This window comes from Cenococcum geophilum, assembly GCF_001692895.1.
Source record: "Cenococcum geophilum 1.58 unplaced genomic scaffold K441scaffold_7, whole genome shotgun sequence".
NCBI lineage: Eukaryota > Fungi > Ascomycota > Dothideomycetes > Gloniales > Gloniaceae > Cenococcum > Cenococcum geophilum.
In genome coordinates this window covers 2,766,246-2,786,801 of record NW_027137565.1, presented here as the reverse complement: position 1 = coordinate 2,786,801, position 20,556 = coordinate 2,766,246, and the positions used below count along the sequence as shown (strand labels likewise).

Genomic DNA, 20,556 nt, shown 5'->3' with positions numbered 1-20,556 from the left:
ACGCGGTATCTAGTCACGATTTTAGTCTTCTCCTCCCCTGCTTCTACTGCACTAAGGATTCCAGCTCTTTATATGTCTGAATGCTTTACTCTAGGCCTTTAATTTCTACTAATTTCCGCGCCAAACGAGCATTGAGTACGGAGGACGGCCTAGAAAGATATTTCTCCTTCCTTTTTGGGACGGGCGGTTAGTCCACTAACTAAACGGGGGATGACACGCTAAAGTTACGGGGCTCTGTCCCCTAGACCAAGCTCGGGCGCCCTAGGTCCCTAAAGGGCTGTTAAAAACGGGGAGCTTACCGCCCGTCCTAAAAAGGAAGGAGAAATCTCTTTCTAGGCCGTCCTCCGTATTAGCTCGCGTGTGCACAGACTGACATCTTGGCACTGTAGAAGTATAACACATAGTTCATGTTATTATATAGTTAAAGGGGTTAAAAAGTTAATGTATTTTTAGTGGAGTAAAAAAGCGTACACAAAGTGGGCGCATGCACGTACGTCTAATGAGTTGTTTCCTGCTAGAATAAACCGAATGCTCAGTCTTTACCTTTGCTAGTGACACGTCTGATCTTATTCAAGTGAGGTATTTACACCCACGGTATAGACCCGATCCGCGCGATTTTGATGTTGTGTTTCAGCGGTTGCTTTCCTAAGGTATGCAAGCTCTATGGTAGTATCGTACAGGAGACAATTTGATTGGTCCTCATTTTGTCCTACAACTGCGAGTAATGCTGTATCCTCAACTCCTGGCTGCTATTTCCTGGATCCTGCTTGAGTCCTTCGAGGAGGGTATCTATGCTGGGTCATATTCAGCCAATTGTCAAACTGCCTAGGCATATAAGTCTGTAACCTCCCAGTTCATATCTTGGCTCTTTACAACCTTTCCGTCTAAGCAGTAAGAACAAAATTTCAACCAAGGCATTTTGGCAATTTCCATCATGGAAGATCCATCCGAGCAAGCCGCCATCGCCGCAACCCCAGTGGAAAATGAAGTCGTCATGCGAGGCAATGGGAGTTATAATAAAAACTCGGCAATACAGCACATAGCAGTTATGCCTGCTCTCGAATTCATTCCAAACCTCTCCAATCGTAAGCTCAGCATCTGTTCGCCAAGTTTAGAGAATCCTGGACACCCGCCTGCCAAATTTTCAGTCTCCTCCCTATGAGGTTTCCATGTACACTGGCAAGACATTCCCGCATCCTCAGGCATAGTTTCCGATAGCATGACCCGAAGTCACTTTTTCTGCATTGGTTCCATATTTACTACCAAGAAATTGTGGTATCTACCTCGAATAAAGCGCATAGAGCTGACTAACTCCATACGGCAGGCAAGGAATTAACTCTTGTTGACTATGGCTGTTCGCAAGGCGCAAACTCGTACGTCAAATGCCTGGTACCCCCAAGTCATGTTAGACTGACACATTACGCTCAATAGAATCATACCCATTAAGCACCTACTTTCCCCACTCCCCACACACTCTACCATCCACCTCATTTTCAATGACCGTCCTCTCAATGACTTCTCGACCCTCTCAAAAACCATCAAGCGTAATGAAGCCACCCTCTCCCGCAACGGCGAACTCCAGATCTATCCCTCGATAGTACCGGTGAGCTTCTTCCACCAGATCGCCCCCGATAACTCGATCGACATCGGATTCGCCTGGTCCTGCCTCAACTACCTCGAGTTTCTGCTGCCGCCCCTACCCTCCACGGACCTGCAGGAACTGGTCAAACAGCGCGCGGTACGGAGCGCGAAGGCTGCGCACGTCGATTTGGTCAAGCTGTTGCGGCTGCGCGCGCGCGAGATCAAATCAGGTGGCGTCTTCATGAGCGCAATCCCGGCGCGCAGCAGTTCTGGCGTCCCAAATGTCGCGCCTGCCGCGGCGGCATTGATGGCGGCGACCCTCGAGATGGTGCATGCAGGTCGTATTTCCCAAGCGCAGGTCATGGGACTAGATATGCCAGTGCATGAACGCAGCATGGAGGAGATGGAGCGAGTGTTTGCAGAGGTAGAAGAAGTATGGGGGAAGGAGGTGTGCTTTGAGAAGATGATCCAGCATCCGGCTGTTGCGGAGTTGGAGGTAAAGAAGAAAGCGGAAGGGGTAGATTTGGAGGAGCTGAGCAAGGAGTACGCGAGCACGGTTGTGGATTGGGCCATGTCGCCGCTTACGTGGTTTTTCGTCAAGACACTAAGAGCTGGGGATGGGGAAATGGATGAGGAAGAGATGTTTGCGCCAATGACGGCGGAGGAGGAGGGGTTGGTGGATGAGCTCGCAGAGAGAGCGAAGAGGGCTTTTGTGAGGGACCAGAAAGATGGAATTGTTGAGCAGTGTTACATCTACTTCAAGCTGGTGAGGAAGTGAGGGTTTAGGAGGTTGGAAGATTGAACAGGTGGATTTCTTACTTTGATGAATAACTATCAGCTAGAGAAAATGACAGCGGCGCCCTTCAAATGCAACACCAGCAATGAACACACGTCATAGTATATGAAGTTACTGATATTTTTTCGTTATTGTAAGATGTTGGCCACGGAAGTAGCTATTGGCCTAAATCGGATGTGCTTTAGATCGTCTTACAATTGTCTTTGATGCCTAGTACCCTATGTAAGACTACCCTAGTGCTTACCCTCGTATTTCGTATGTCTTGGTGGATGTCTCTGTTACCTGTACCTCCCCTCTTTCCTATTCTAGCATCTTCCTCGTGTATATAAAGATCTTTAAGAGCCACCTTAAATAAAACAGATCACTTATACAATTCTATGTCTCTACCTACTAGCTAGCTTATATCATTCGTGATACCTACTTAGCTAAAAGTTATAAGCCTAGTAACCTTCTAAGCACTAGGGAGATCTTAGTAGCTAGACAACTACCACTAAGCCTCTTTAAGCATAGTTCGTTATAAAATATTACATACTTTACGCGTAAGCGCGTCTCTTTACGCAACCTTAAAATAAAAGCTAATATAGCAACCAAGGACTCTACAAACCCTCTTTTACTAACCCAGAAAGACTAGCCTATATAGTTTTAATTTATCCGCCAAGAAGCAAGTTTTATAAAGATCTGGGACTATATTAACCTAGATAAGACGGAGAACGAAATCAAAGAAAACAATAAGCCAGCCATACCTTCAATAGCAGCAGCTCCTACAGCACCTGCAGCAGCATCTGCAGCAGCACCTGCAGATCCTGCAGCACTAGCAGCGGATTCTACAGCTCCTGCAGCACCAGCAGCAGCTCCTGCAGCTCTAGCAGCAACTCCATTATCTACTGGAACAGCTATACCTAGGTCATCAAGTTAAGGACAATAAACTTAACAATCTCTAGAGACACAGAGAATACTCTTTAAGCTCTATAAGCTTTAATAATAAGATTACCTAAAGCGGGAAGAGAAGCTTTACACGTTTACAGCACTCTTATATACCACCATAGGCACTAACTTCTTAGGGTATCTTAAGAACTTTACCACACTATATTTAATATTAAGACAGCTAAAGAAGGTAGCAAAGCTATCTTAAGCTACGCTATAATAAATAGTATTAGATAATCTTAAGAAACGGAAATAAGGGCCTAAACGCCAGACACTAGAGTTATAGCTTTAGCTTTATATTACTATTATATAAAATAGCAAAGAGCTAAAAAAAAGGGCTAATAGAGGTAATAAAAAGCAGCGTTATATAAGCCTTTGTTTAGGACTATAAGGAGATCTATCTAGCTCTATACTATGCCTTTATCTAAAAGGTAGTAAAGAGGTTAGAGAAGCTTAAAATAGCGACAATAATTAAGGAATTTAACCTCCTCTATAAGCATCTAAATATAGGACATAACACCCATACTATACTTTTAGGGCAGCTAGCTATAGATTCTATAACATCTACTACCCTAGCACCTTCTTAATCACCTAAAATAAAGTGCTTTGCTTATAGTTTACCCTATAAGTTAAAGAATTACAAGTAACTATTTTAGTCTCTTTAAGGTCTAAACTTTATACTAAATAACGAGTATCTATGGAGGTATTAGGAATGGCTTAAGGTCCTAATAAACAAGCAGTATTATAACAAAAGGGTTAAGCAGATTAAGAGGGAAGGCCCTAAGTCAAGGACGTCTCCATTAGCCTCGTTTACTGCTAAAAAGATTAAAGATCTAGACAGGCCTTAAGCTACAGCAGCAGCTATAACAATATCCTATTTATTATTATTATCGCAAGAACATCCAAATCTGTCTTTAATCAACGCCTAGGGGTATAACACTATAGCAGACACCCACTTCTATAACGATATTAGATACTTCTATAACCTTAAGCCTTATATATCTATAGTAATAGCTAAAGATTCAGGAGCAGAAATCCATAGATATAGTAATATTAGCTTAGCTATTAAGGTGGGCGAATAACGTCTAACTCGGTATCTAATATTAAGGAACATAGCGTACGCTCCATATTTTCATACCAATCTAATATCCGCAGCAAAGCTCTATAGGGTTAGAGTAATTATAGACTAATTTATAAACTACCTACGCTATAAAAATAACGGAAGCCTATTTGCCAACCTTATAGAATTCGGAGGTCTCTACCTTATTAATACCATCACCTCCTTACCACCTACTTCTACTGCCTACGCTACATCCACTAGATTCTTTAAGACCTCAGCATATAATAAAGTATAGTATTAACGCTTACTACACTATAATATAAAGTTAGTAAATTATCTACTAACTACAGCAGACGGAGTTAAAATAGTTAAGACAGATAGAGGAAGAACTCTATATAGTGTACCACTTTATAAACTATATATTCTCGGAAAGATAACATAGCAGATATCTCACAGAATATCTATAAAGGGAACCTACCCTTTTAAACGTGTTTACTTTAATATTACTATAGAGGAAGATGGGTTTAATAGAGATACGTATATAGCTTACTTTTAGTATAACTATATAAAGTACTATCGTGCTTTTCCTATTAAGAACCACAAGCAAGAGATACTGCTCCCACTCTTTAAATCAATAATAGCATTTATAAAGAAATTTAATACTTAAGGTATCCGCATTTAGCATATAGATAAGGAGTAAGGTATAGGCGCTAGGGTAAAGAACCTTATCCAGCTTAACGGAGGTGTTATTAAGCAATTAATACTAGATACCTTAGCTTAAAATAAACCTATAAAGAGGTCAGGGAGAGCCATTTCTAAATAAGTAAGGACTGCTATTATTAAAGCAAAGTTACCCATAGATCTATAGCCAGAGTTCATACTTTTAGCAGTGTTTTTACTTAATTAAACTCCTATTAAGTCTATTAACTAGAAGACCCTATTTAAGATACTATATAAACGGAAGCCATAGCTAGCAGGACTTCGTATAGCTAGATCTTTAACCTACGTACTTATTAAACACGGCATTTCTAAGAAGGTAAAGTTTAAGCCACGAGCCTAAATAGGTTATTTTATTAATATAGAAGCGTCAAATATTTATAGGATATAGATACCAACCACTAACTATATTATCCAATCTCATAATATACAAATTAATAAATTAAAGAGATATTAATCTCCCAAAACACCAGAACACCTTATTATCTTATAGGCTTAAAAGGACCGTTTTTAGCAAGTCCAGAACTTACTAAATAATCTTTAAAATAGCAGTAAGAACTAAATAGAGAACTTTAATAAAGAACTAGATATAGGACTGCCGCATTTAGCAAATATTAACATTACTCCTATATTAAAAAGCATTCAGATCTTAATAGAAGAACTCCATTAGCTACCTACCCCAGAGCTAACTCTAGAACTATCTAGGCCATCTACGTCTTTAATACCTCAACAAACATCATCTACTACTTAGTTATCTCCTAAAGTTACTAAACCACCATTTAAAGATCCTATACCTTATTCCGAACCTCAGACAACAGCAGGCTTATTATTAGGGGGTAAGAAACATTCTAGCCGTAAAAAGCAACCTATAGTAAAAAAGAAAGATATGCCTAATTAGGACCTATAATAACGAGCCTTTACGGTTTAAGTTAATAATAGTAATAATAACCTTATTAATCTAAATACAACACTATTAGCTTACGCTTTCTATACTACTACTATAAAGACACACGGACATCAAAATAACTTTCTACCGCCACTAAAGTTATAGAAAGAGATACTTAATTATAGGTACGCTACGGAGTTTAAAGCAGCTGCCCACACCAAGATAAAGGCCCTAATAGGAAAATACACCTAGGACGAGGCACAACTAGTTAAGAAGGTTTATCAACTTCCTACTATATAGGTCTTTACGTACAAGGAAGATTTAAACAGCTTCATTATAAGATTTAAAGCTCGTCTAGTTGTCTATAAAGACCTTTAAGCAGTCTTATAAGAGAAGGTTAAAGTAATTATGGCAGCCTATCAGACCTTCCGTCTACTCTACACTTTTATTACTAGCTTTAACCTAGACATTATACAGATTAACGCCATTAACGCCTTTATTAATACCTTAGTTAATAATAAGGTCTACCTTATTCCCCCTAAGGGTATAGACCTGTCGCCTAAATTCTCTCTCTATCTAAAAAAGGCAATATACGGACTACAGAAATCTCCAAAATTATAGTTTTTAGAAATGTCTGCTACTCTATAAAGTATGGGTTTAAAAGCTGTACCGGATAAGCTATATCTCTACATACACCCTACCAAACCTATCTTTATATTCTTTTATATTAACGATATCCTAATTATAGGACACCCAAGCTATCAATAGCAGATAGAGGATATCTTAAAGCAGCTATAAGATCAATTTAAGATCCGCCAAATACCTCAGTTCACATTATTCCTAAATACTTATATCATACGAGATTAACTAAAGGGAAAGCTCTAGCTATGCCTAGATTAGTATCTTAAGAAGCTAGTCTTAATATACCACCTAGAGTATCTAAAGCTATTAGCTACACCACTATCAGGCCAGGAATTAACACTATATAAGGGAGAAGCTACGCCAAATTAAATAAGAGGATATCAACGCCGTGTAGGTTCTGCAATATATCCTACATCTACTATATAACCAGACGTTACTTTCTCAGTTAGCAAGCTAGCTAAATTCTTACAAAATCCGTCACCAGCTTATCTTGCGGAGATTAACTAACTACTTACCTATCTCTATAATACCAGATACCTTACTCTTAAGTTCTCTACTATTACACCGTATAAGATAAACTAGGTTCTAAAAGCCGCTTCTAATGCCAGCTTTACTAATAATGCTCCAACACATTGGAGCTCACAGGGCTTCTTAATAAGCTTATTTAATAGGCCTATAGCATAGCAGGCAACTAGACAAAAGGCAGTTACTAAGTTAACTACAGAGGCAAAGCTCCTAGCTCTCTTACATGTCAGTAGGGAGGTCGAGCATATAGTACGGATATTTAAAGCTATTAGATTCAATCTAGAATAGGACATTATTATTAATTACAACAATTAGTAGTTAGTACGGATCGTAATAAAAGAGACTTCTATAGTATCTACAAAGCTCTAATATATAGATATCCATTAGTTCTAGCTTCGCCAGAAAGTATAAAATGGAAGCTTTGTTATACAGTGGGTACTAACAAGCAAGATGGCTACAGATAGACTAACTAAGGCTCTATTAAAGCAAAATTATTAAAAGTTTGTTAAGGTGGTAGGGCTTCGTAATATCAGACATCTAGTTAATTGACGCTCAGCAGAGCTTACCACTAACTTATCTCTCCCAACTGCCTATTCCGGTAATCCAGCTTTAACGCTCTACGCCAGATCTAAGGGGGTGTATTGGCTATAGAAGTAGCTATTAGCCTAAATCGGATATGCTTTAGATCGTCTTATAATTGTCTTTAATGCCTAGTACCCTATGTAAGACTACCCTAGTGCTTACCCTCGTATTTTATATGTCTTGGTGGATGTCTCTATTGCCTGTACCTCCCCTCTTTCCTATTCTAGCATCTTCCTCGTGTATATAAAGATCTTCGAGAGCCACCTTGAATAAAACAGATCACTCGTACAATTCTGTGTCTCTACCTACCAGCTAGCTTATGTCATTCGTGATACCTGCCTGGCTGAAATAAGAGACCATTGGAATAGGACCAGATAGTTTATTTCGTGATAAATGTATTTATTCTGCACATAATGTTGCAATATATTCGACTGGATGTCCTATCGCAGTAGAAAACGCGCTAGTCTTAATTAAGTTAGGCTCTAATCGCGCATCGCGTCTTCTAGAGATTACACTTTCACCAGCAGTTGCAAACGTTCCTCCTAGTACCTGAAAACTGCAAAGCTCCACAATGGCCTCTAGAAATCGCCAAAGTACTGCTGGCCCCAGCAGCCAGCGCCGACCTCCCACCGCCGTTGAATTGCCGCCTTACGAACCTCCAATCCATCCTCTCAATAATGCCGCCCAAAGAGCCCTCAACGACCTCCATCGCGACCACTCCCTCGCCAAGCTCAAGAAACATTACGCCGATGCTAACGAAACCATTACATCTACCGCAGGGGTTATAAATGACCACCTTTACGAACGGGAAGAAAGTCAGCGCAAGCGCAAAGCCAGGCGGGCCCACCAAGGCCTCGAAGAGGACAATGAGGGGGTGGAGGAGCTCGAGCAGCTCCGGCAAAAAGTGGACCGCATGACGCAGAGAATGGAGGAGAGTGTGCGTAAGATCATCGATGGGGAGACGTTCGTCAACAATATGGAAGAGAGTATCCAGTACCTGCAGCAGAACGCCGTCAACTTAACCCAGCAGCAATCGCAGACGCAGGAGACACAGCGCTCGCAGCCGCGGCGACAAAGAAGAGGCGAGGCATCCGGCTCTGAGGACGAGGACGAGCAAAGTCCAGGTCCTACGCCCTTGGCGGGAGAAGATATGGAGATTACAGGCCCGAGTGTCATGCTGCAGAACCGCCTTCAGGCAAGCAAGGATAAATACCAGGCGCTTTCCCACCGCACTCGGTATGCGCAGCATAACTCCTACATCGGATTCCGGCGTGTCGTTCACGATGCACAGAATCCAGGCGAAGACGCACCTCCACTTCCACACGCTTCCACCTGGTTTACGGAGTCTGGCTCTCCAGCACCTGGTATAACGTCTCGAGATCAGAGAGCAGGGGCGGGAGCGGAGGAGGATAGCGATGATGACATTGCCATCGCAAGAGAGCGTATTAGTACAAAGTGCCCACTCACCCTGCAAGAGTTCAAAGACCCAGTTACCAGCGAGAAGTGTCCGCATACATTTGAGAAGTCGGCTATTCTTGATATGATACGGCAAAGCACAAACAGGTTGGGTGTGGGTCCGAGGGCGGGCGAGAAGGCAGTGCATTGCCCTGTGCCGGGTTGTGATAAGGTACGCCATGAATACCCAATCCATTCCGCATCTTTAATTGTCTACTGTCAGATTTTCATTACACAATCAGAGTTGCGCTTACCTGCTTTATGAACAGATGCTCACCGCTCCCGACCTCAAACCGGAACCCTTGCTTGTCCGCAAGATCCGCCGCATTCAACAATCCCGGAATGCGCCCTCCGATGAAGATGAGGATGATGAAGGAAATTTAAATCCTTCAAGCAGCCACAATCGACGCCTAGGTTCTATGCGACATACTCAGTCTCTGCTTTCAAGCCCTGCTGCCACGAGGCCAAGTGGAAATGGGCGAGGGAGAGGTGGGGGAACTAGGAAAAGCAATCTGGAGGAACAACAGCCGCCTATGAGCTCGGCGGTGGTGGATTTGGGGGGAGGTGATAGCGATGAGGAGATGGAGGACTGAATTTTGCTCCATAACTTATAGGAGAATGCAACATGATGTTGGAATGACCATATTGAAATAACAGTGCCGGAAATCATGACGCTATCCTACCCAGCTTGGGGCTCTGTTTGAACTGATAGATGCCAAAGCCTTGTAGAGAACATAGCTCAATACTGCGAGGCTGAAACTTTAAGCCTTGCATACCACAGCACGCATTTTTGAAGTCTTCAAAGGCTTTCGGTTACGATTAGCAGCTCACGTATCACCCCCGTATGCGCCACCTCGTTGAAGGAGAGAAAATAATCTTGCTAATCTAGTTACCCGTTTAGCGTGAACATTACTTTAAGGTCGATCAATGTATCATGCAGACGTGAGAGATTTTAGAGATTCTATATTATAGAGGATCCCAATCTTTACAGAGTTTTGCATAAAGGTAGCCCCATTGCTGATGAAATACACAACCCATGATAAGGCCTCATCAGAGTCCTCCCTAAATTCGAAGGCAGAACCCGTATCCAAGCTGTGAGTGCTATTTTTGTTCAGTAAAGAGAGAGCGCTGACGATATATCACTTCATCCAAGCTGTCCCCAAGTTACTATTAGCGAGCATACCCATCATCCTCAACCCTTTGGCATTCACTATATAATTAGTGCATATGCTCTTAGTGCGGTTACACCAGGTGGTGCAAGTTTTGTAAAGTATGCATAAATCGTAACAACCACTCTTGCAGGAAGATTATAAAAGGGTGGATCATCAGGTGACATTTGAGGTGCGTCGTATCGAAACTTGTAGCAGAGGAGAGTATCGTAAGAATCAGGAGAACCTGCATACAGCTTAAAGTGGATATAACATTCATTCAGGGAAGCGGTGTCCGTCTGTTAAGCATCTGTTATTTCAAGAACATTTAAGTCGAAGTATTTGGAGCATCTCGTACAGGACTGAGGGCCAGGACCCATTTTCAAGCATAGGCCAGTGAAGATAGAGTGCTGTAATACTAGACCCGAAACCCCTGAAAAGCTAAATAGATAACAACTCATGGGCAAATGTTTCAAGGAGAGAGCTAATAGTTCTGGGAACTGGACGTCCAGAGAAAGTTGTAATAGGAAGAATGAAACGCTCTTTTAGGGGAAATCGAAGTCCATTGTGAGTTTGCGAAGGCCAAGCGCGTGTGATAGGAATCGCGTCACTCTTTCTACCTGATTCCCCAATTCCCTAGAGTTTTCGGGAGGTGCATATATTGTAGAAATCGGAATGGCTAGCGTTTGGAGATTATGCGAAGGAAATTTATGGGATCGGGCTTGTCGAATGGGATATAAAACGCTAGTGAATTAAGTCCGGAGCACGAAAATACTTTGATTAATCGCAAGTGGATGTCATTAGCTTAAGGGCGGGAAAAGTTGTGAAAGGTACCAGTCTCAAGAAGCAGCTTCCGATCTCCGTAAGTTGAACGATAACCTGCCTCAGGTATTTCATCATAGAATCTACTCTTGAATTCGCGAAACTCAGTGCTGGTACAAGATTTGACATTTGCAAACGCGGCAATTGGCATAGCTGTGTCGGATCCAATTCGCTTGAGATAATTTTCATAATCCTTAGGCCGGATTTCCTCGTCCCAACTGTCAACCTCGTTCGGGAGATGGTCGCCTGTAACAATAACTGTTCGTATGGGTAGATTGAAAAGCTCATGGCGGGAGGTGTCGTACAGGGTCTACAAGCTGAAGAAGATCATGACACATCTCTCAGTAAAATATAGCTTTCTGAAGGGTTGAAGCTTTTCCCTAGACGAGCTTGCAGGCCAGCCTAAGGATGCACTGATCGGAGATTTTGAGACGAAGAAAGCTATCTTCGGGTATTTCCGTTAGCAGCAAGCCAATGGTGCAAGTCACTATTAAAATCCTGTAAGAAGCCAAGTCCATAACAATAAATAGGTCAAGCAAATATGCCACCTACTTTTGAAGCTTCCCAGCTGTTGACAGTTAGTGGAATTTCCACGCCTCAGAGTTTTACTACCCATATAGACCATAAGATCAGGTTATTTTAATGTTTCAGAGTTCGCATCCAAGCTTGGCAAATGGAGGGGTGAAGGTGAGTGGGGACTCGGGGACTCGGAGAGTCATTGCCCCCTGTATTTTCGCGTCAGAGTGCAGAGCCGTATTAGATGGATCTATCATAAAGGCTACCCAATCTCTAAGGTTTCACTGGGGGCCTAGCCACCGACAATGGGTAGCGCTAAGCAAATGGAGCCTATTATTTGCCGGCGTGTTGGGAGATCGCGCATCTTGCTATACCGAAGATCCCATAGTTGAGAAAACAAAAAAGGAAGGAGGAATACACCACCTTTTTGCATCTCGCAGTAAGTGCGTACTGATCGTGCCGATCAAACTGCGCGGATTTATACCCTTTCTATATAGAATTATACCTAAAATAGGTAGAAATACGTTAAAATGGTCGTGCTTAATACTTAAAAGGCATGAACTTATGCCGTTTAGTCGCCAAGATCAATAGGCATTTACAACGAGATGTAAAGAGGCGGTGTAGAAGAATGAAAGAGAAGAACAAGCCTGGGAATGGTAGAGTAGGTCGAAAGGTGACATGACAAGAAAATTTAGCGAAATTTGTTATCTCAGTAAGCGACTCAGACGGCAAGGGCAGAACTTAAGGCGCACTCACTAATACTAAAGTGTTACTAGTCTCCGCCTAAATAAACGCCACCTTTTTTTAACCAATCAGCTATCTACCGACCTTAAGTTTGCCCTGCCGTCTAAGGGCCTATGGTGCGAGCTTTGGTGAGGCTCGACTTCAATTTTCACAATTTTGTATAAGAGACACTCTCTCCTATATATTTAACTCCCTAATAATACCTTTTTAACCTAATAAGCTAACAAGTCGAATTAGACTAGTCTCCTCTATAATTGATTAGATTTTTATTAAAATATAAAGCTATTAGCTGGGTAAGATTTACGTAGAATTTTGTAATATTTTGCGACAAAATTGCGCCTAGGCGAGGCTCTAGCAATGCAGCGTTAAAATTACCTTTTTTACTGCCGTATCTCGACCCTTTAATAACGTCTAGTTATTATAAAAATACTACGAGGTAGGAGCTCTTTAGCTTCTCTATCTATTGCACTAAATAACGACGTTGTAGCTATATTATATAAAATATTAGATATAGGCAGTCGGTCGCATTTTTTATCTAAAACTTATTGCTAGTTGACCCAAAAAAGTCACTCTGCTTCTTTCTACCCATAATTTTAATAACCTACTTTTATACTATAGGGTTTTTATATAAATATTCTTAAAATATAGCTTTAGTTATATAATCGATTAGATTTTTAAAAATACGTTATTTAGGGTAAAAGTAGGGCATTAGAAAAGGTAGGAAAGAGATACCAGTCTTAAGTTAACCTTTATACATTTTCGCACTAAAGGCCCTTAGACGGCAAATAAGACAGCGCTTATAACTACAGGGGTTAATTTATACTAGTAGGGGTTAAATAAAGCTAGCAGGGGTTTTATATAAAGCTATACTAGTTAAGTACTAGTGAGATTTACTATCTTGTTTGCCGTCTAAGTCGCTTACTAAGTGTTACGGAACGCGGGTAATGGCTACAAAGCGTATGTATTCGGGGAGTCTATAAGACGTTGCGCGATCGATCGTAAGGGTTGAGGGCGTAAGGAGGTGATATACCCTCGCGTAGCTGACATAAGCTATACGCGAGGTGTACGCAAGAGTATGGGGTTCTCCTATAGAGGCCCCTGCGGTTAGGTTCCGTAACACTACCCCCCTTCCTATTAAGGCGGAGCTCTGGCGACGCTATAGTTGCTATATATATATAGGGGGAAATACTTAGGGTATCTAGAAGAAGGAATATCGTTATAGGTGTAATGGGCTTATATAGGTACTTCTGACTTAAAGCTTATAGGTTACTACTATACAAAGGTACTAGGCTATAGAGGGGAAGGAGGCTGTTAGGGACTTAGTAAGGTGTAAGGGTATTACTAAGGCGCTAATAGTAAGCGAGCTAATAGCAATTTTCCATCCTAGGGATAGAAAATCCTAATTAGTTAGCTTCTCCTTAGCGTCTAAAATCTAACTAATTAGATAACTTCAACCAGCGGTTAAAGTTCCTTAATATCTTATTGGAGTAGTTATATAACGGTAATATATAACAATTTAGCTATAACGGCTTCTATAGGGGATTAGGTACGAAATCTCTGCTTAGGCCTAGTTTCTATAGGTTTACGTAATAGAAATCGCTAATTAAATCTTTTGCGTTTTTAAAATCTTCCTATAGTTACCATTCTGGCTAATCTATGTTAAATCCTGTATAGGTAGCTTTATAGTAGAGCCGCTGTTCTCTACCTTTGCTAAAGTATTTAGAGTCGATAATTTATTTAATAGTCCACTCCTTATGGTTCTCGTCTTTATTCTTATCTCGGATTAGTACTAATAGGGGTTTAGGCTATATTTGTTCTAGTAGAGGGTTAGGCTAGTAAAGGTATAGTAGCTATAGGTAAAACATAGGCTATATTCCGCGGGTGGCTAAGGTAAATAGGAGCTCTAGTTTGTATACAGCTCCTCTATTAATGACTTATTTAATCTAGTAAAGGCTAAGGTTCTTATAATTAAGTAACTTTATAGGTCTCTATATGGAGATATTATATATATCTAACTATACCTAGTCGCCAACACGTATCTTAGGTGGTGGTATTCTATAGCAGTTAGCGAAGTAAGCTTATTTCGCTTAGGCCTAGGCTATCTCTCTTTTATAGTAGTTAAGTAGGTCTTTTATACAGTCTATATATTAATTAGCAAGTAGCATCTTAAGGCGTTTTCTATATAGTAGTTTCTTATTAATAGGCTCTGGTGGCTCTATACTAGATTATAGGTAATATCCTTTATTTGCGAAGAATGGGGTAAGTCCTATAGTGGCTAAGATATAGTTATTTGCTGCGAATTTACCTAGCGGAAGGTAGTCTACTTAGTCGTCCTAACTATAGGCGACTACCTATCGTAAGTACGCCTTTATACTAGCGTTAGCGTTTTCTAGTTATTCTATAGTTTTATAGTAAAAGAATATAGACATCTTAATAGAGATACTAAGGCGTTAGTAGATCCGCCTCTATATATTAGAGTTAAATTATATGCCTTAGTTAGACGTAATAGAGTTAGGTAACCCGTATAGTTAGTAAACTTTATAAAAAAAGGCGTCGGCAACGTTACTTACGGCTACGCCTTTAGTTAGGACGTAGTGGCGTTCTTTTATAAGTTAGTATATTATTATAAGAATGTTCTTATAAGTTCGGCCATATCGTTTATAAGGTAGTAGGTTAATAACGAAATCTATAGCGATATCTACCTATTATTGTATAGGTACTAATAGAGGGTATAGCAGTCCTTAGTACTTTATATAAAATACTTTAGCATGTTTACAGCTATAGTAGGCGCTTATAAAGCGTTTAATTAAGTCTATTATTTTAGGCCAAAAGTAATATTGGCTAAGAAGCTTATAGGTTCCTTTTTTACCTAGGTAGCCGCTTAATTAGAGGTTATAGGCCATTTAAATTAGTTGCCGTTGTAGGTCTTCTAAGTTGGGGATAAATAGACGGCCTTTATAATAGAGCCTGTTCTCTTTTACTTCTAAGGCTACTATATTAATCTAGCCTAAGCTTTAAAGGTTAGTAGGTAGTGTATAGGTGCCAGCAATCTTTACGGCAATTAGTTAATATAGTAATGGGTTAATAGGGGTATTATATACTATGGTAATAAGTTTGTTAATTTTAGGAGGTAACTTTAGTTCTATAGTATAAAGCTAAGGGGCGGTTAGTTCTATCTTAGGTAGTATACCTAGGGCTAAGTTTTATGCTTTTAGGATTGTTTATTATTAGAATTAATTATAAGGGTTATCTTTTAACTAAGGAAGGTCTTACGAACGGCGTGTTAGGCTATTAGGCTTAGTACCTTATACTCCTAGCCTATATGCGATTTTAAAGTTAAAACTAGAAAGGAACTTATTCTAATATACTTAGCGTTAGTTTAGTTATTTTATAGTTATAAAGTACTTAAGGTTGCAATAATCCGTAAGAACCTTAGTTGGCTAATTAGGTTCTACTAAGGAGAGTTCTAGTTAGAATTCCTTAAACGCTTATATAATTACGAGGAGTTCCTTATTATAGATCTCGTAGTTATATTCTTATAGTATAAGCTTAGACGAGTAGAATATAACTAGGTAGAGGAGACCGTTATTACCTATCTAAGAAAGGACGTCCGCGTTAACGTGGTTTAAGGAGTTAGTCTTAAGATAGAGTTATCGTCCTGGTATAAAGTAAGCTAGGATAAGTGCTTTAGTAAACGCATCTTTTAAGTCTTAGAATGCCTTTTTATATTTAGGCGTCTAGATAAAACATAAATATGTTTTTCTTCCTTTTATAGAAAAGCCCTTTATTTATATTATTGCTATAAGTAATACTATAATACCTAAAAAGTTATATATAAATTTTTAATAAAAGTTAGTAAAACTAAGGAAGGCTTATACGTCCTTAATATAGGTAGGGGTTTACTATCTAGTAATTATATATACTTTTTTAGGGTCTATACGGACACCCTTAGTAGTAATAATTAGTCTAAGGTATTTTACTTCTATAACTAAGAATTCGCACTTCTTTAAATTAATATAAAGTCCTACGTCTCTAAGGCGCTATGGGACCTTTTAAACGTGCTTAGTATACTTAAAAGGGTTATTATTATAAATAAGTATATCATCCAGGTACGCGGAGCAGAAGTTGTTAAGGTAGTTCCGTAAGATATTATTAATATAGTTTTAGAAGCTGCCTAGGCCGTTATATACGCTAAAAGGCATAATAGTATATTTAAATTGGCTAAAGCGCGATATAAATGCGGTTTTCTATTTATTACCTTCCCGTATTTAAAGGCGGTTAAAGGCGGTGATAATATTAAGTTTAGTATAGATTTTGGCTTAGCTAAGCTGTTTAAGGGTCTTGCGTATAAGTGGTATATCACGGCACTGACCTGACGCATACTGTTTCATACTGTCTCGTACTATTCCCTACTATTGGCTAGCCCACCACTAGCGACTTAGCGGCCGGCCCTACTATTTATATACAATACCCCCTTTCCACCTTCTTCCCCTCTTTATACCACAACGTAGTTATTCAGTCTACTTTATTACAGCACTGTGACAGTTTATAGTATCTTCAATTTGCGCCCCATCGCGATCACTAATTCCCTATACCTTAGCCAATTAACCTCCGCCCTAGAGCAATCGCGACCTACACGCGCCTCTACTAAAACCAACACGTCCCTAGCATAGTCCTAGAACAATCCTTAGTTTTTACCCAACGCCTAAATGGGCGACACTAATAACGCCGAAATGGCCGAAACCTAGAACCCCTACGACGTTTTTATAGACCTATTTATAGAGACATACCCCAATATCGCGTGGATAATCCGCCGCTCCCCACTATACCCTAAGACCTTTAAGCCTAGCAAAGCTTACCTTACCCTTATTAACTATACCAATGAGTTCCTTAATAATATCAAAGTAGGACTATAGTGTATATATAATACAAATACTGCTAATAAAAAAGCTAATAAAAACCTTAGTGCCCTTATCGCTTTCTAAATAGGAACTATTAACTCCTAGGCAGAGACTATTACCGTTCTAAAACAATTAACCCTTATAACAACGGTAGTAACCTAGTAGAAAAAACGGAGATCTAAAGACCCGCTAATATTTAGCGGAAAAGGCACCCCGCTAGAATAATAAGCTAATTTCAAAACCTGGCATATTAAGATTAAGGGAGTCTTTAACTGGGACTAGGACTACTTTAACATAGTTTAGTCCCAGATCCTTTACATCTTAGATATACTAGAGGATAAGGCCTATAAGTTTATTAAGCAGGGCCTAGAGCTTATATACAAGAACCCAAACAACATATTTGCGTGGAAATGGCCTACTAAGGAAGATATGCTTAAAGACCTTACTACCTACTATAAGGTCCTTAATATAACCCAGGTCGCAAAGAATAAGCTTAACCATTTCCCCTAAGGCGAGCGTAATTACTAGTCTTAGAAGGGAGAGCTTAATAAGCTAATAGTCTGCGCTAAAAAGACAGATAAACAGAAGGTGGACCTATTCTAAAAGTTCATCTCTCTAAAGATAGAAGAGCTGGTACTTAGACTGGCCTACAAAATCAACAACAGCGACTATATAGGTTAAAGCAAGCAGATGGATATATTCGCTAAGAACCTCGCGAACCATGTATACTAAGCCAACCTTAAGAAGAACGCTAACCACCGCCTACCTACCTAAGCCTCTGCCCCTATGTTAACCCCGACCCTAGTAGTAACTGGAGAACCTATAGACCTTAATAGAATCTTAGACATGGAGTGTAAGCGCCGCGTTAATAATAGACTGTGCCTTGCCTATAGCCTACCTAGCCACTAGAAGGATGCCTATAACCCTACTAAGATAGTAAACCCAGTCCTAATACCACCCCATTAAATAACGCGAATAAATAACCGCGGACGCGGCAACTATGGAGTCTATTATAGACGCGGTAACCACGGAGCCTATTATAGCCGCGGTAGACAACCCCCCCCCTTTAACCCTACGGCTTAGTTACTTTAAACCATGCCCTATATAGGAGCCCAACCCATTAACAACACCTAGTATTGGCGACTTCGCGCTAGCGAATACGAACACAGCCACGTCATCAGCGAGGTATTATCTTCTTATACCCCAACCAAAACAGAGATAAACACCGCCAGCTAGACGGACACTAGACTACCCCGCTAAGACAGCCCTATACCCTAGTCGTTAAAAGGCAAACCCTTAGACTAAGTCGCGCTTAAGGGTCTAAACCATATAAGGAGGAAGACGAGAAGATTAGGTCCCTATTACTAAATCAATCAGTCCTTTCTATTAGTAAACTGCTACTTAATTTTAGATCAGTAAATAGTAACAAGAAATTAATCCTTATTTAAACCCAACTCTCCTTATTATGTAACCTATACCCCCAAGTTTATATTAATATAGTAAGCCTAGTAGACTCTGGTAGTACTATAATAGCATTTACTAACGTAGAGTCTATTGTAAAAAAGTATAACATTATAACTAAGAAGCTGCTAGTACCTAGGCTACTACGCCTTACAGATAGTATCCCAACTTCGCTTATTATGGACTACTTTACTACCTAAATATTAATCGGCCTCTATACTAAAGCTATACTCTTTTTCGTTACTAAACTCTCACCTACTACCCTAATTATCCTAGGTATGCCCTAGCTTTAGAAGTACGAGCCTTATCCCAGCTTCAGGAAACTCAAGATCTACTTTAACTTAAACTACTACTCTAGGCACTACCTCCTGTAGGGGATAGCCGACGTTAGCAGGGACGCCCTATATAAACACTTAGCACTACTAAGCCTAGTGCCTAAAACTATATATAAAGCCTTAATAGTAGAAGACGTTCCTAATAAAGGGGAGCCTATATAGCTATAAAAAAATAAGATAGTGGAAGACTAGACTAACCTAGCACTTAAGACCAAAATAATAGGCTAGCCAGCCCTACCGAGACCAAGAAAGAAGGTCCGCTTTACGCCGCTACTACTAAAAAACTAACCCCAACCTAGGCACTATTTAAACCCCAACCGCCTAGCCTAATACCTGGAACTAAGCCATATACTATATACATACACTACAGCTCGCGTTATAGCAAGGATTAGCTATAGAACTACTAAGACCTAAATAATAGAAACCGCGCCACTATAACGCCTAACCTTACACCCGTCTCCCGCGCGTACTATATAGGGCCGCCGCCTTGTTTCCGCCCCCCTGGGCCAACTAAGCTATGTTAGCCTAGCTATAGCACCAGAGAGCCAGATATGCCCCAACCTAGACAATATTAAATGCACCTATGCTATTAATTTTACCTAGTTCTATAAGCAAAAAGATATAAAGGTAATAAGGATCTATATAGCGGAGCTAGTAGAACTAGTTAAACAAAATAAGCACTAATAGCTGCTTAAAGAGCTGCCTATAGGCCTAATAGAAGTACCAAACCTATTAGAAAGGTCTTTCCGCCGGCTAGTAGAAGGCGACTATATAATAAAGGAAGCCTATAAAGCGCTCCCCCCCTATTTCTATAACTTCCTTAAAATAAATCTAAAAACTAAACCCAAGCTTTTACGTTGGAAGATAGTCGACACTAATATTAAAAAATTCCTAAAAGGCAAACCAGGATTAACCCGTAAAGACATTCTATAACGCCTACTAAAGGAGTTTAGTAAATATATTAAGCACTTTCTCCCTAAAAATATAGATAAGCTGCCCCCTTACCGACCATAGGACCATAAAATTAAGATTACCCCCGGAAACTAGGCCCTATACTATAAAAATAGACCACTCTCACCTACTAAACTTAGGTATGTAAAGAAGTGGATTAATAAGATACTAGATAAGAGTTTTATTCGTAAATTAACTTCACCAGCTACCGTACCACTCCTCCTCGCTACTAAGCCTAGCGGCGGTATATAAATCTGCTATAACTACCAAGGCCTAAATATAGTCACTATTAAGAATTGATACCTACTGCTACTAATCTATAAGACACTTGACGCACTTTATAGCGCTAAGTACTTTACTAAACTTAATATAATTACTACGTTTAACTGGATCCGGATTATAGAGGGCTATAAGTGGCTTATAGCATTTATTACCCGGTTCGGACTCTATAAGATACTAGTTATACTATTTGGCCTCTATAACGCACCCGCTATATTCTAAAACTATATT

At 40.1% G+C, this 20,556-nt stretch overlaps 2 protein-coding genes across 2 annotated transcripts; both read left to right on the top strand.

The window, feature by feature from the left end:
- Positions 1-690: 690 nt before the first annotated feature.
- On the top strand, positions 691-2,721 carry K441DRAFT_629426 (S-adenosyl-L-methionine-dependent methyltransferase). The gene is made up of 3 exons (XM_067646230.1): positions 691-1,085; positions 1,325-1,373; positions 1,432-2,721. Exons 1-3 carry the CDS (start codon positions 935-937, stop codon positions 2,357-2,359), a joined length of 1,128 nt encoding a protein of 375 aa, XP_067507886.1. The 5' UTR covers positions 691-934; the 3' UTR covers positions 2,360-2,721.
- A 5,537-nt stretch (positions 2,722-8,258) lies between these two features.
- Positions 8,259-9,856, top strand: K441DRAFT_629424 (uncharacterized protein). The gene is made up of 2 exons (XM_067646229.1): positions 8,259-9,340; positions 9,438-9,856. The coding sequence occupies exons 1-2, from the start codon at positions 8,285-8,287 to the stop codon at positions 9,759-9,761; spliced, it is 1,380 nt and encodes a 459-aa protein (XP_067507885.1). The 5' UTR covers positions 8,259-8,284; the 3' UTR covers positions 9,762-9,856.
- The last annotated feature ends 10,700 nt before the right edge of the window (positions 9,857-20,556 follow it).